General features: G+C 32.2%; 1 protein-coding gene across 1 annotated transcript in view; it reads right to left on the bottom strand.

The window, feature by feature from the left end:
• The window catches only part of LOC148623645 (uncharacterized), a 19735-nt gene extending 4993 nt beyond the window's left edge, over positions 1 to 14742 (bottom strand). Inside the window, exons 1-5 of the mRNA XM_088565618.1 lie at positions 14402 to 14742; positions 9264 to 9623; positions 8494 to 8676; positions 2677 to 2860; positions 1649 to 1800 (exon numbers count right to left, since the gene is read on the bottom strand). Of these exons, the coding sequence (XP_088421744.1) occupies positions 1649 to 1800; positions 2677 to 2860; positions 8494 to 8676; positions 9264 to 9623; positions 14402 to 14492 (970 nt within the window). The 5' untranslated portion in view covers positions 14493 to 14742. The remainder of the gene's footprint in view (positions 1 to 1648; positions 1801 to 2676; positions 2861 to 8493; positions 8677 to 9263; positions 9624 to 14401) is intronic.

Genomic DNA, 14742 nt, shown 5'->3' with positions numbered 1-14742 from the left:
TATAAAAATAAATTTAACAAGACCAATACATATCAGAACCTACTTCACTTTCATACATTTGTCAGCACATAAGTGTCTTCAATATGTTAATAAAAACTAATCAAGTTTAATACTTGCATTGTGAGTTACAGTACTTTCCATACAAACACCCGTCTTTTTTTTCTCTATCTTTTTTTAAAAGATTACTAATAAAATGATGTACATTGTCACTTGCTGCAATTTTTGTCAACAGTAATTGAAAGAACAGTGGATAACAGTTTCACAAAAATGGAAATCTTAATTTTAAAAGATAATAAAATGCTTTGCAGGGTGCAGCATGATACTACCACATAAACTAAAAGAACAGTTGAGGCATGTATGGACACATTCAAGCTTGATACACTTCTGAATTTTGACTGAAGTTAAATATTTTAACAGAATCAAGTGGCCCATTTTTGCTCCCAATTATTGAAATCCTGGCCAAATTTCAGATCATAATTCCTTCCCAAAAAACAATTCCAGTCTTCCTTTAAGGTGCAATTTCAATGAGATCCATTTGCTAATAGTTAATTTATTGTCTGGACAGTATGAAATATTCCATAACTGTTCTAGTCAAAACCCCAAAAATCAATTCCAGTCTTCAATAGTATGGTTACTTGTGATATAATTTCATAAGGACCTATACACTTGTACTTAAGCTAATTTCTGGGCATCAAACTTCCACTGACGATGACTGTGACAATGACAGAATACAAAAATCAATTGGGCAGATAAATTATACAAGGGTTGGGGGTTTTAAGAATATAGTCATAAATTCTCATTGGCTGATGTGTACCAAAATCATCATGAAGTCATCAATGGGATTTTTAATACGTCACAAGTAATTTCCTGATAATTTAATTTCAGATGTTACACGCTTTCTGATTGGATAACCAATTTTATTCATAATCTCATGGACCAAATTTTGTTCTTTGACTGTGAAATCATCAACCTTTTCTTTTTAGTGAGGACACAAATTTAATCTTTTATTACCTAAAATGCACCTTTAATTAATGATAGGACAATTTCATTTGAATGCAATTTGTTAACAATGACTGCAAATTATTGGGTTCATCTCCATATTAACGCTGCGTAAAGTTTGCTTCCCAACTTCTAAATGTGTGTGTAATGATAATTAAACTGAAGATCAGACAATAGAGAGAATTACATACAATTTAACTTCCAGAACCAATATTTCATTCCACTCAAGTTATTTATTTAGAAGAAACAAGTACTATCTTTAAAAAAGATAGTCGACACCGTCAAATTTCTAAGTAAATTTTCTAATTTCTTTCAATAAAATAACACATGGCACGCAATTACAAATTTTCGGTACAGGTTTTTCTAACACCCCTAAATTATCAGTATTTGGTCAATCAGGAAACAGAACTGCGATCAGATGACTTGCGTTTCCATAGAAGAGTGTCATTAAGATCAAAGGGTAAAAAGCGAAACTATACCAACTGCTTCGGAAAAATACCTTATTACATTTTTTGTCAATATAAAAATATCATTTTGGGGGTAAAACCATTTTCTCTTCGTCTGTTAAGACAGGACCCATACCATATTTCGTTTTTGGCCTTCAGATGATAATTTCCAATATCTGAAAGTTAAGAATTTGTTAACTTACGTGAATTTAAGTATGGATTAGCTGGGACTAAAACATTAGGTTGCCTGGAAGGTCTATATTCTAAAGCCATAGACTGTGGGGGTTGGTATGTCATCATACTAGGTATACTGGTAGCAAATGGATGTTGGTATTGGGCTGTCCTCTTTATATGACTAAAATCATATAGCAAGTAACAATCAAAAAGATTAGTAAATCAAATCTATAAGAAATCTCAACAAGATGTTGCTGGATATATCATACCATGAATACCAACATTCAAATATTTCTGTCAAATTAATTTGTATGATAAAAAGGAAGTAGATAAGTGAGGAATCTGGAAAGATGACATGTGGTACAGGTCATCATGTAAAGGCAATATACCAAATATGATTCCTCTGTTAGAAGCTGAAAAATCTAATACAGCCAAGTGTAACAGACAGATAGACAACGTTATTGCAATACAACTCCACTCATGGGGATATAACAAGTCCTAACAAACACATGTGTCCTAAAAAAGAAGTACTCAGTTTACATCAAGTATTGGATTGAGACACTTATTACAAGTTATCAAGTAAATACAAAATATTTTATTTAAAAATTTAAGTACAGCTCTGCCTAAAAACTAGGCAGAGGCTTATAATGGGTGGTTCCTGTATTTATTAATTCCAAATATTTCTTATTGCAAATCATTCTATGTTAGGCCCCACAGAAACTGTATTAGGAAATATAAGTGCAAATAAAAGTAGTCCACTGGAGATATTAAAACTTAAAATTTGGTTATGTTCTACTACAGAAAAAGTATGGGGAAATTTCCCACTAGAATGTTTACACTATTTAAAGTCAAAGAAAAATTTAAGTAGCAGATCCAATGACATGAACATACAATATGTTTTTAGGACCTAACAAATGTATTTATACAGTTTATTGTTTATTTTACGATCTGATGAACCACCCATGTCTGGGTTTTGGGCAGAACCATACTTAAGTGTCTTTTTCCTTTCTACTTTTTCTCATTTATTTTTCAAGACTATCATTAAAGTATACATTACTTGACATAGTAGACACCAAACTCTTTAGATTCAATTCTCTCCCAACCTGTGGGAAGACTTTCTTTTTCAAGAGGATGGCTCCAATGGGTTGTCTGTGTATTGTGGTCTATGTAATATTTACGTCCTCGAACTGTCCAGTCTATAGTCCATCCATGTGGTAATGGCATTTCCTCCTGTCCAGATGCTATAAAAAACAATTATAAGAACATAAGAATAAAATTCGTCAGTGCAACACTGATGCCCAACTCAGCACTTTCAATCATTCAAAAGTTATACTAAGATTCATATCATCTCAATGTTCTCTGAGGTTTAAAATCAAAATGCACAGAGACCAAAAAGTCTTTAAATGCCTTAAACTCCTTCAAAGGCTTATATAGAGACATTCAAGGTAGCTGCCTTGATAAATAATACCCTGCCCTTCAAAAAAGGAAAGAAACAGAATATGGAAATAAATAAATTAGGATTAAAACTAAACATAATTGATGTTAAATCATTCCATGTGCAGATGACCAATGTTATCCTGTTAATAGCTATAATGCTGCAACATTCAAGTTTTATACAGCTCTCGATTATGACCAGGATTAATATTTGACAAAGAAAAAGACTGGTAATAAGAATGGAAGAGGTAAAAAAAAAACTTACGAGACTTATAAAATGAGCATAGACAGACAATTGATTTATATATAGAAATAAATTTTATCTGGACAGTATGATAAAAAAAATCAATAGATACCTCAAATTAAAATTAAATACCTAGTAGTCAAAAAATAGGAGTTGACCAAAATTTTGTATGGATAAATCCCATGACTCAAAAATGTATTATCAGAAATATATAAAGACTGAAATATGCAATTCATCAAAAATTTCTGCAAACTTTTTCAAATTTAATTGTGCAAATATAGGAAAGCCCCATTTTGATTGAACTGTTAAAATCTTTATACAATTGAAAGGGAGCTTACATCAATAGAAATAAACTATTTCTAAGGTTCAATGAAAATGAAAATAATATATGTTGTGAAGTGGCTCAAATTAAAAGTAAATAAGAATAATGGAATAGTTAACAATAGCCATGTTTAAAAGGTAAAAAGGAACTAATTACAAATTTATTATGTAATATAACATTGTTAATTTTCCTACAAGCACAAAATTGTACTCTGAATACTTTCTACCCTTGACTATCCTGTGGAATAATTTGCCAAAAGAAAACTAGAGACACATAAAAATCTATGTCCAAAATATTATTATGCAGGGACAAGGCAAGGACAGATTCTACATGCAAGGCTTCATATGAACAGCAGCTCCTTAAACAAGCATCTGTTCCTGCAAAATCTTGTAGACTCTCCCAACTGATCATGTGGTCATGTTGAATCAACCAATCATTTTCTTTTTCAGTGTCATAAGTATGACCAGCTCCATACTTTAACTTTTTATACACATAACTATCTTATAAAATTGATACAGGGAAAATAATGTAAATGTAAAGAAAGGTCTGAAAAATTCCCAATGATGTTAGAACTGTCAAATTTGCGATGCAAATTTGTGGTCGTTCCCTCCGCGGGACTCAAACTCGTACCGCTGTGACATCTATGGCAACACTGCCTGCATAAAGTCCAGTGCAATGCCTAGACCACTCAGCCAGCTAGACTATATATAAAATATAGCTTTCATTGGCCAGGTCATTCCTCCTCGTAGGATTAATCTAGGGCTGTAACTTAGTACATGATGTACGGTAGTACGGGACAGTTCATAAAATCTATATATTATTTAATTTCTTTTCATTTTCAATATAAATATTGTATTGCATAGTAGTACATGTACATGATGTTTCTTATTTTTTAAGCATGCTTGTTGTATGTTTAAATGTATAAATTTTCAGTATTGATAAGGAAACGGATTATAAAAGTTTAGTGCTTGTTTCCAAATCCAGTTTATCAAACTTTGTTTGATCTATGTTGTACATATGTATGATATTTATAAATGAAATATGTTTAAACTAAATAATATAAGAATAAAACGTAAAACTATCAAAAAATAATATGAGCCCAAATTATCAAGTTCCAGGAAATACAGTTTAGGAATTTCAGAAGAGTTGCATTGACAAACTGCTTCAATAATATATTACAGAAATATTTTTAATTTCCAAGGATTAACTTCCACGTTATCCATGAGATCAAGATTCCTGGTAATATAAACAACTACATTTTTGTATTTGCAACCTACTAAAGTTCATGGAATACTGGTTACCAGTTTAAAATGAGTGGCTCTGACAAGCTGATCCAGTAGTATATTTTGGAAATTTTTATATTCAGAGGCATTTACCAACAGTTCGGGAATCAAAATTTCCGGGAAAATAAAACTACCCATGGTGTCCTTAAAACCAACTAACTTTAAGCAATCCTGTTTAGTAGTTTCAGAGTAGTTGTGATGAATAACAGCCTTAGCAATATAAAATGGGAAATTTCCCTGGGCATAACAGGGGAACACAATTTCCTTGTAGGTATCAGTCTTGCATTACATATTATTGACTAAAGTTCAAATATAGGCCTAAAGGCTAAAAACCACTAATTCCACTTCCCATAGGCTTCTATGCTAATTTCACAATATTCAATGCTAATTTCACAATATTCAATGGCTTCTCTGGACTTTACCTTAACTTTAACCTGCAGAGGACTATATATCAGCATGATTCTACATATGTCAGCTCACAATCCTCAGAATGGCATGTGGGGTTAGCAGACTTGCAGTGCAGTACTGGTCACCGGAAGTGAAGGGTCTATAATTAGCATGGGAATCCCCAGCGTTTTCACAAGATAGGGGTATATTTAAAAATCATTATGGAGATTAGGCTTCACATCACAAGAAGCAAAATGCACCTATAAAATGTACAGAAATGTTTTTCCTTTCAGAAACTGTTTAAATTTTTTAAATAAGATGAGAACTTTTTTCACAGCACTATGAGGAACAGGGGTAATTTCTGCGTAGGACTATTTTTGCGTACGTTCCAAATGCTCATTGGTTGAATTGGTGGTCTGTAACCTAAATATGATAAAAACTGCCAATACGATACAAAATGCAAAAGTGCGCCAATACCGGATATAGCAGTCCAATACAGCTTTTACCCATCCATTATGTCATACTGGACTGGTTAAAATCCATATCGGCCTAGAATAATGGACTAGTTGGTCAATAAAGATATAATTGTGTAAGGTTTTCCAAATTGATTTAGTTACTGGTCCTCGGGAAGAAATATTGGACTTCAGCTATGCCTCAGTCCAATGTGGCTAGCCTCGGACCAATAACCAAGCCAATATGGAAAACTTAAGCAATAATACTATATTCCTGTGTACATCAAAACATGGAGGCTAAAAAATATAGTGCACTTTCTTTTTGCCTTTTCCTGTTTTTGTTTCTTGGCAAATAACTATCATTTTTCAACAAAAGTACAAGCAAACAATGACAAAAAAAAACAACTTGTTTTTGAGGAAAAACAGTATTTTCATGAAAAATAATGCTTCAGAAAAGAGGTCTGTTTTATGAACTCAAAATAAAAGTGAAAGTAGAAAAGGTCTATTTTTAGTTCAACCTGTCCTGGTGTACCAAAGTTCATGTCTTTTTTTCTAAAATGGACCTAAAAATTATTTTTGACATTTCCTTAATGGAAAAACATGGTCAAAAGTTAGATTGAAACTCCTTGTCTATTTTTTTTTAAAAATCATGAAAATTTAAGGTATACTATAGATGCCTATTGGGGCAAAGAATACAAGACTGAGACCTGTAATATGTGTATCTACATAATGCATGTTTTGTTTTTACTACCTTACAAGTATACTGTTCAGTTATTTCAGATGTGTTGTGCAAAAAAACTATGTAGGGAAAAAATATACATCTCCACCAGGATGGACATAATTTCACATTGATTGTTTCAACAAGAAAGTAATTACCATATTTGGGTGTGTATAATATACATTTATGTATTGTACACAGTGCCCTTTTGAAGGTCAAAACATATGAAAAAGTTTTTCTAGAAATAAATTGTGGTAGAATTTTGCAAGAAAAAGATCAATATTTTGCACTTGATCTGTCATGTGAATACCTAATGTGGTATTTCCTAAATGGAAGAACCTTATTCCAACACAAAATACATCCACAAAATTGGATGTATAAAATAGCTTATGACAAGAAGTCAAAAGTCAGAAAAATTGGGCAATTCGGGTTTTGGTTGTAACTTAAATTTCCCAATTTTTCATTTCAAAACATACTTTAAAGAAAAAAAATTGTCGGAAAGGTAATCAAGGGAACCAAGGTTATAGCGGTAATCAAATGAATGTATTCCAGGGACAAAGACCAGACATGGAAAACAGACATACACAACAAAGAACATAAAGTAACTAAAATCATACATACAAAGTAACAAAAGTAAATGAGCAACTCGGACTCCACTAAAAACTGGAAGTAATCAAAATAAGTCTCAAAATACTCATTTCCAGTTGCAAAAGCATTTACTAACGAGGGTTTGACAAAAAAGGACCTTGTCACTTTTTGGTTTTCAGTTGTTTCATCTAACCTCTAATCATGTTTTATAAAACAAGAGGTTCCCAGGAGCCTGAATTGGTCACCTGGTTGAGTTTTGCCTTTCAAAGGCAATAAATTTAAAAAGAAGTTGTCAACAATTTTGACTCAAGAAGTCTTTTGTAGGACTTATCATAAAGATCATTTCAACAATTGAAAGTTTCTTTTAATCTATCATAGTTTTCAAGATACTGACTTAAAACTGTCAAAAAAAGTAATTTTTCCCCTTTCAAGGGCAATAAGTCTTACAAGAATTCATCTGACAACTTTTATCCCTGAAGATTTTGTAGTCCTAATAATAAGGACCATTTTAGCTATTGAAAGCATTTGGCTAATCCTAACAGTTTTGGAGATGCATGCAAAAAAACTACTGTCTGACCCCTATGTTCTATTTTTAGTAACAGCGGCCATATTTTTTATGGATCAAAAATCCCTAGTTCTATGCTGGAAACACCAAGGAACATTCATACCAAATTTGGTTCCAATTGATCCAATAATGTCAGAGGAGAAGATTTTTGAAAGAAATAACATTAAAAATAGCAAAAAATCGTCAAAAAAGGGCAAGAACTCCAACATGGCTAAACAGATTAAAACCAAAATTTATCAAGAGATAAATCTCATCATGCTGAACACTTTTTGGCTAAACCTAACGGTTTTGGAGATGTATGCAAAAAACTGTCTGATCCTATGTTTTATTTTTAGTAACAGCAGCAATGTTTTTTGACAGATCAAAAATCCCCACATCAGTTCTATGCAAGATACCCCAAGGAACATTCATACTAAGTTTGGTCCTAATTAGTCAAGTAGTTTCAGAGAAGAAGAGTTTTGTATAATTATTAATCACGATGACAGGACGACAATGACGATTGATGGACGTCAAGTCTTTGGCCAGGTGAGCTAAAATGACATTGTACAACCTTTGTCCAAAACACATGAATAAGACAATTTAAGACTAATGTATTGATGTATTATACACAGCTCATTGCTCTGAAAATAATTTCATGTAAAAATATGTGCATTATACACACCAACTTAGTGTAAATCAAAAACAATTTGGGTTGTTAATAATATTTTAAATATCTTAGAAAACTCAAACACATGTCTCATATGAAATTATCGATTTGATTTCAAAAGTACATGTATAGGTGGTAGTTCACATGTTCTTTCAGGGAAGAAATATACACCAAGAGTAAGTAGTGCTTTAATTATTTGTTATTATAAACAGCAATCATACTATAATATAATTACCAGAGGTCACAGCTACAGGATTGTCTTTTTGAGCACTTGAATACAAATTCTGCTGAAGACTTTTCTGTGCATAGAGACTCCTAATCTCTTGATGGTGTTGTTGTATTTGATAGTTTTCATCATACTGATTGTAAAGATCTGTATTTGTGTTTCCATGATATAAGTTTGAAGAATCATCAAAATCTGAATAAAAAACAGGAAATTGTATACATGGTAGACATGACCACTGAAGGCTTTCCTTTACATCACAAAAATTAAGGCTTCTAACGGGTTTAATGATACTCTTCTTCCAATGTGATAATAAACCATGATATATTTACTATACATATAAAAAATCAAACCATAAAAAGGCATAATGCAAAAGCTTAAAACAGTACATGTAACTGTGCTCACTATCAACATGATAAGAAAACCCAGTTTGTTTAAAGATGTTGCAGTAGATTCTGTCCAAGCAACTGTAGAATTATGTAGTTGATATGTACAAAGCCTTGTTTTGAATAATAAGAAGTACATGATGATGTTTATTTATAAGATTCATCCTTTGTTCAGTGATTGCAGAGTGGTTAATAATAATATGTTGGACTTTACTTGAAAAAAATTGAGTTGATTCATGAATCACCCTTTTCATGTTGGGCTGCATATTCGATAGTGGGACCAAGCACTAAGGAAAAGGATTTTTATCCAATATACCGATACATGTGATTTTTTTTTTATTTAAGAAAAAGATTGAAAGGTACAAAGTGAGTTAAATTATAAGACATGAAAAATACCTTGCCCAACTGTGGCAAGGTTAGTCAGATTACTGCTGAGATTCCTGGTCACACTTTGACCTGATTGGTAGCCAGAGCTTTGTCCAATTTCAGAACCTGACTCTAACGAACTACTGGATCCTGTTTGGGAATTTCCATCTGATAAGTTTAAATTTTGTACACCAGTCGTTAGCTGACCTAAATTTTGATGATATAAACGAGGGTGTCGTTGTGGAAAAGTACGGTTGTCATTGCCGACTTGAGATGTCTGAATATTTGGTGGTCTGTAGGATATAGAACTAGTTGCTGCTTGCTGTGGAGCATAAAATGCAGGGGTTTTTACACTTCTTCTTGCAGTCTGACGAACTGGTGTGTGATAATCTAAAGTGAAGAATAAATATATGTATGTTAAGATGCTTTCATTTGTTTACATTCTGAACATTTCAACTAAATTTAATATACCATAGAAAGCCAACATACATGTACAATGTAAAAACAGTGTACAAGTATATATGACATGAACTAACAGCTAGATTCTCAACCTGGTTATAGTAAACTATAGTCTACTATAAAAATCCTTGCCAGCTTGTATATTGTACCAAATGTACCCCCCCCTTTTTCCCTATAAAAATCAACAATATATGAAAAAACAAATAGTAAATACTCTTTACTGGCAATGTTTCTTTTCACACTGATAAACCATACACAAAATGCCTGCCATACATTTTATATGATCAAAGACAGATACATGTGCCATATGCAAAATAGACAAAATGTGACACCGGTCACGGTCGATTTAGATACGGAAATGGACAGAATGACAGGTTCTTATGTGATTTCTTTGGATTAAAATTGTATTCTGAATGTCATGCTGGCATTCATTAATAAAATAAAGCTATGGAAGACGTTTGTGCCAGTTCAAAAGGGAGTAGGGGTGCAAAAAACATTTTCACAATGGATTGTCATGTCAGCTGAGTTATCAGACCATTAGATGATTAATGCATGATTATCTTCGTCAACATTCATTTTTCTTTCTTTCAAGACGTTGCATGACAGATATTAAATGCCACAATTTTGTAGGCTGATACTTTTGTTGACATTTCCGCCATTGGAGGTTTCCGATCATCACCCCTTACCTGCCCTGATTATACAGTGGAACTCTCGTGTCGCTGGCGTTCCTACTACATGTATCAGCATCAGGCAGTCCTTTTCACAAAAAATTGTAAGTGTAAAATGATGTCATAATAGATCAAAGTATTGTGACATCATAACTTACAACTAATTTTCCTTGTTTATTTTTTTTGTGAAAAGAGTATCAATATAAAAAAAGAATTGAACCAAAAGCAGTGAACACCTAAAGTTTTTGATTTTTTAATGATTTCATACTATGTTTCCTTCTTTTAGCCAAAGGCAAAAAAGTGTTTGTCATTATATGTCAGGATTTGTTTTTAGTCTTTAGGTTTTGCATAAATCTATGATCTGTAATTTCCAATGTCTCTATTTACTTGTTACAACCTAGAGGACTTGAAGTCTGATGGTATACAAGAGGCTCCCAGGGACCTGAATTGCTCACCTGGTTGAATTTTGTCTTTCAAGGGCAGTAAATTTAAGAATTTCTATCATAGTTTCAAGATATTAGCTGAAAACTTTTCAAGGGTAATAACTCTTACAAGGAATTGTCCGACATCTTTTATCCCTAAAGACTTTTGTAGTCCTCATAATATGGATCACTTCAGCTACTGAAAGAATTTGGCTAAATCTAATGGTTTTGGAGATACATGTATATGCAAAAAACTACTGTCTGACCCCTGTTCTATTTTTAGTAACGGCAGCCATGTTTTTCAACAGATCAAAAATCCCCACACCAGTACTATGCAGGATACCCTAAGGAATATTCATACCAAGTTTGGTTCCAATTGGTCATGTAGTGTCAGAGAAGATTTTTGAAAGAAATAACACAAAAAATAGCAAAAAATGTTGAAAAAGGGCAATAACTCCAACATGGCTTAACATATTGAAAATTTGACCACAAATAGATCTCATCATGCTGAACACTTTTACTCGTGTCAGAATTCAGATAAACCTAACAATTTTGGATATATATGCGAAAAGCTACTGTCTGACCCCTATGTTCTATTTTTAGTAACGGCAGCCATGTTTTTTTAACTGATCATAAATCCAAATGGTCATTTTGTTAAGGATACCCTAAAAAACAAAAATACCAACTTTCATGCAATTCTGTACAGTAGTTTTTTAGAAGATTTTTGAAAGTAATAACATCAAAAAAACGTCTAAAAAGGGCAATAACTCCAACATGGGTTGACAGATTTTCACCAAAGTTTGACCATGTTTTTCAACAGATCAAAAATCCCCTTATCTGTTCTATGCAGGATACCCCAAGGAACATTCATACAAAGTTTGGTTTAATTGGTCAAGTAGTGTGAGAGGAGAAGAGTTTTGAAAAATTGTTAAAGACAACAATAGACGACGACGGATGCCAAGTGATGGCAATAGCTCACATGGTCTTAGGCCAGGTGAGCTAAAAAAGGGTTTGTGATACAGTAGCTTGTGGAGAGGGAAGGTCCCAGAGGATGGAAGTTGGTCATCAACAAATCCTTTAATGATACTGTCACTAGATGTGAAAGAGACTGTAAGAAACTGAATAAAAAGCTTCGCAGAGCAACCTTGTTTTAACATTAAACCTTCATTCGACTTTGCATTAAAAAATAGCTGAGTTAACTTTGACCATAGTCAGTTTTGATTGGCTTACTATAAATATCTTCATCTGATTGACACTTCCTTTAAGTCATAATTATCTATAGACTGGCTTCATTTATAAATTTGTCATGATTAAGTTGGTTTACATGTATATAATCAGAGTCATTAATTAACAAGATTCTTAAGCATAAAGTAATTCATTTATATATAGTACATAATTAAAGACTGACAATTATAATGATAAAAGTTCATCACAGCGGATGACAATTTGACCATGGTGGCCTGCAATGCTAAAACAACTCATGGAGAACCAAAGGTTAAACTTTCTGGTCATCTCAGTCATATAACTTTTCATCTACAGTACTTTTTAGCCATAGTCCATCTTGACCATAGTTGTGTCACCTGGTTTTCAATATGCAATCAATTAATTTAATTTGTAAAAGAAATTGCATTTGATTCATCATTTAATATATTATTCATTATCACCATGCTTCTTTCGTGGTAATATTTCAGTTATATTAGAGTGAAAAAAAATGCTGTTTTGATTTAAATATAGCTGTATAAGTGAAGGAAAATACACAAATAACATAATTATATAGAACTGACGATATACAAACTGCAAATCCTTAAGAATGATTTGCATCAAAATAATACCTACAAAAAATGTAGCAATGGACAGGTATAATGCTGACATGGAGAACACTTGGTTCTTGGGTCAAAAGTTATTTGCTAAATATTTGAATGTCATATCAAATCAGAATTAATATATATATCATTACCTCCCTTAAATTTGATGAAGAGACAGAATTTCATCATTAAAAGTATAACCAATGTCACCAACTAAAAAGACAACTCTTTCACAGGGCATTAACTTCATTCAAGTTAAAACAACAGCTTATAACCAATTTGAAAGATTTTTTTTTTAATTTGCTTATATTTAATTGAGAGATGCACATATAAGAAGAAAATGCTCAGTATTCCACATCCCCACAGTTACACAAAGAGCAATGCTCATCGTTAAGATTATGTGCATTCTAGAAATGTATATGTTGAAAGTAATATAATTGGTTCTTGCAAGTAGCTTTTGGCAAGATGACTGAAAGACCTTGGAGTTCAATGAAGCTTGCCTTCCAATTTTTACATTACAATGCTGGTAAATACATGTAATTATATGATTTGATTGTAATTGAATAAACAAGTAATTGCATGGGGCTTAAAAGGCTCTATAATCAAATAACCTACATGTATAATGATGTTATCATTACGTACTAGAAACATAGACCTGTAATTAAATTCAATTACAGTTCTATGTAGAAACTGTGGTACAAATAACAAAATTCATTAAAAAAACAACTAATTATATTTTCACAGAAATAATATTCTTTAAACTTACCTAAGAAATTTTGAAAGTTAAGATATGAAATAATTGTGAAACAAACTTAACTTTTATATATAGTTTTACGCTGATAGAACCATAAATTGGTATACAGAAAAACAAATAATTTGAATACAAATTTGGGAAGAATTTTTGCTGAATATTGCGGAATTGTTGAAAAGTAAATGAGAGAGAAACCAGTTGTCAATTATATTAATCAATTATAAGTTTTACTAATTCGATCACAGCTTAAAGTTTTAATGAGAAAAAAAATTGTGGTGCAGTTAGAGATATGATGTCTATGGAAACAATTTTTTTCTGCCATCTTTCAAAGCAAAAAGCAGGACAGTTAATTCCTGATATAATGAAATTTGTCTGCAATTTCAATGCAGTAGAGGGTGACCTGTTGCTTTTACACCAATTATTATTTCATTTCCACAAAAAAAATCTTTCTTTGCACCAAAAATAAATTATTTAATTTGTGGGCCAATTGAAAGTAAATTTAATGTAATATGTCACACTCACTGCACACCACAGGAAGTGGAGGTTCGGTATTGGGGCTAAAGGTTAAAACAAACTGAAACTGCATTTACAGCATACAGAGTTTTTAGTAATCTTAAAATCATCCCAAAAGCATGATACATGTTTGTTCACTATGAACTAGCAAATATATTTTGTACTTTACAAGTATTATTTGTTCTTCAAAGACAGGAAAGGTAACTAATCTGCTCATTCATTCTTTATTCATCTTTTTATCTACAAGTTTACGAAAAATGCTCTTTTTAAATCAATTACTATTTATTATTTTTCTATAGGTTACATTTTTTTGTAACCACAGTAATTCATTTTTTTACTTATATACAAATTAATGTAATATTTATAACCGTATATACGATATTTTAAGCAATGTATGAATGAAATATACTGTGGCAGATTTAGATATGATGAGAGCGACTATTGTTGTGACAGTAGTGTGGTCGAAACGACTTGCATCGGAAACCACTATATAGTCCATATTATAAAGTACCCATTCTACTTCAATTTTTAAAAATGACCTCATTCTTACTTCTAAGCATAGGAGGTGTGTCTCTTTTGACATATTTCCCAGCAATACCATCATTTATACCAGAGGAAGACTCCTTTTTCTTTGATAGCATGCTAATTCAAATTCGGAGGCTTGCAAGTCTCCGTGAACACATGATAAAACTATCTGGGAACGCCCTGGGGCATTTTAAGACATTTATAAATGAAATGTGCTTGGTGATTCAACACCATTCACACCATTCGTGCATTCTGGTCTATCTCTAAACAAATTAACATTCTCAGTACAATATACAACTATTAAAGAACGAAGTTTTGATTGTTGACAAACTGCAAGTGCCCGTGTCGTGTGTAAAATGTCAGCAA

The sequence above is a fragment of the Perna viridis genome, chromosome 2 (assembly GCF_037379345.1).
Source record: "Perna viridis isolate PV_CMFRI_1.1 ecotype Kerala chromosome 2, ASM3737934v1, whole genome shotgun sequence".
Taxonomy (NCBI): domain Eukaryota; kingdom Metazoa; phylum Mollusca; class Bivalvia; order Mytilida; family Mytilidae; genus Perna; species Perna viridis.
This window is presented reverse-complemented; position numbering and strand designations above follow the sequence as displayed.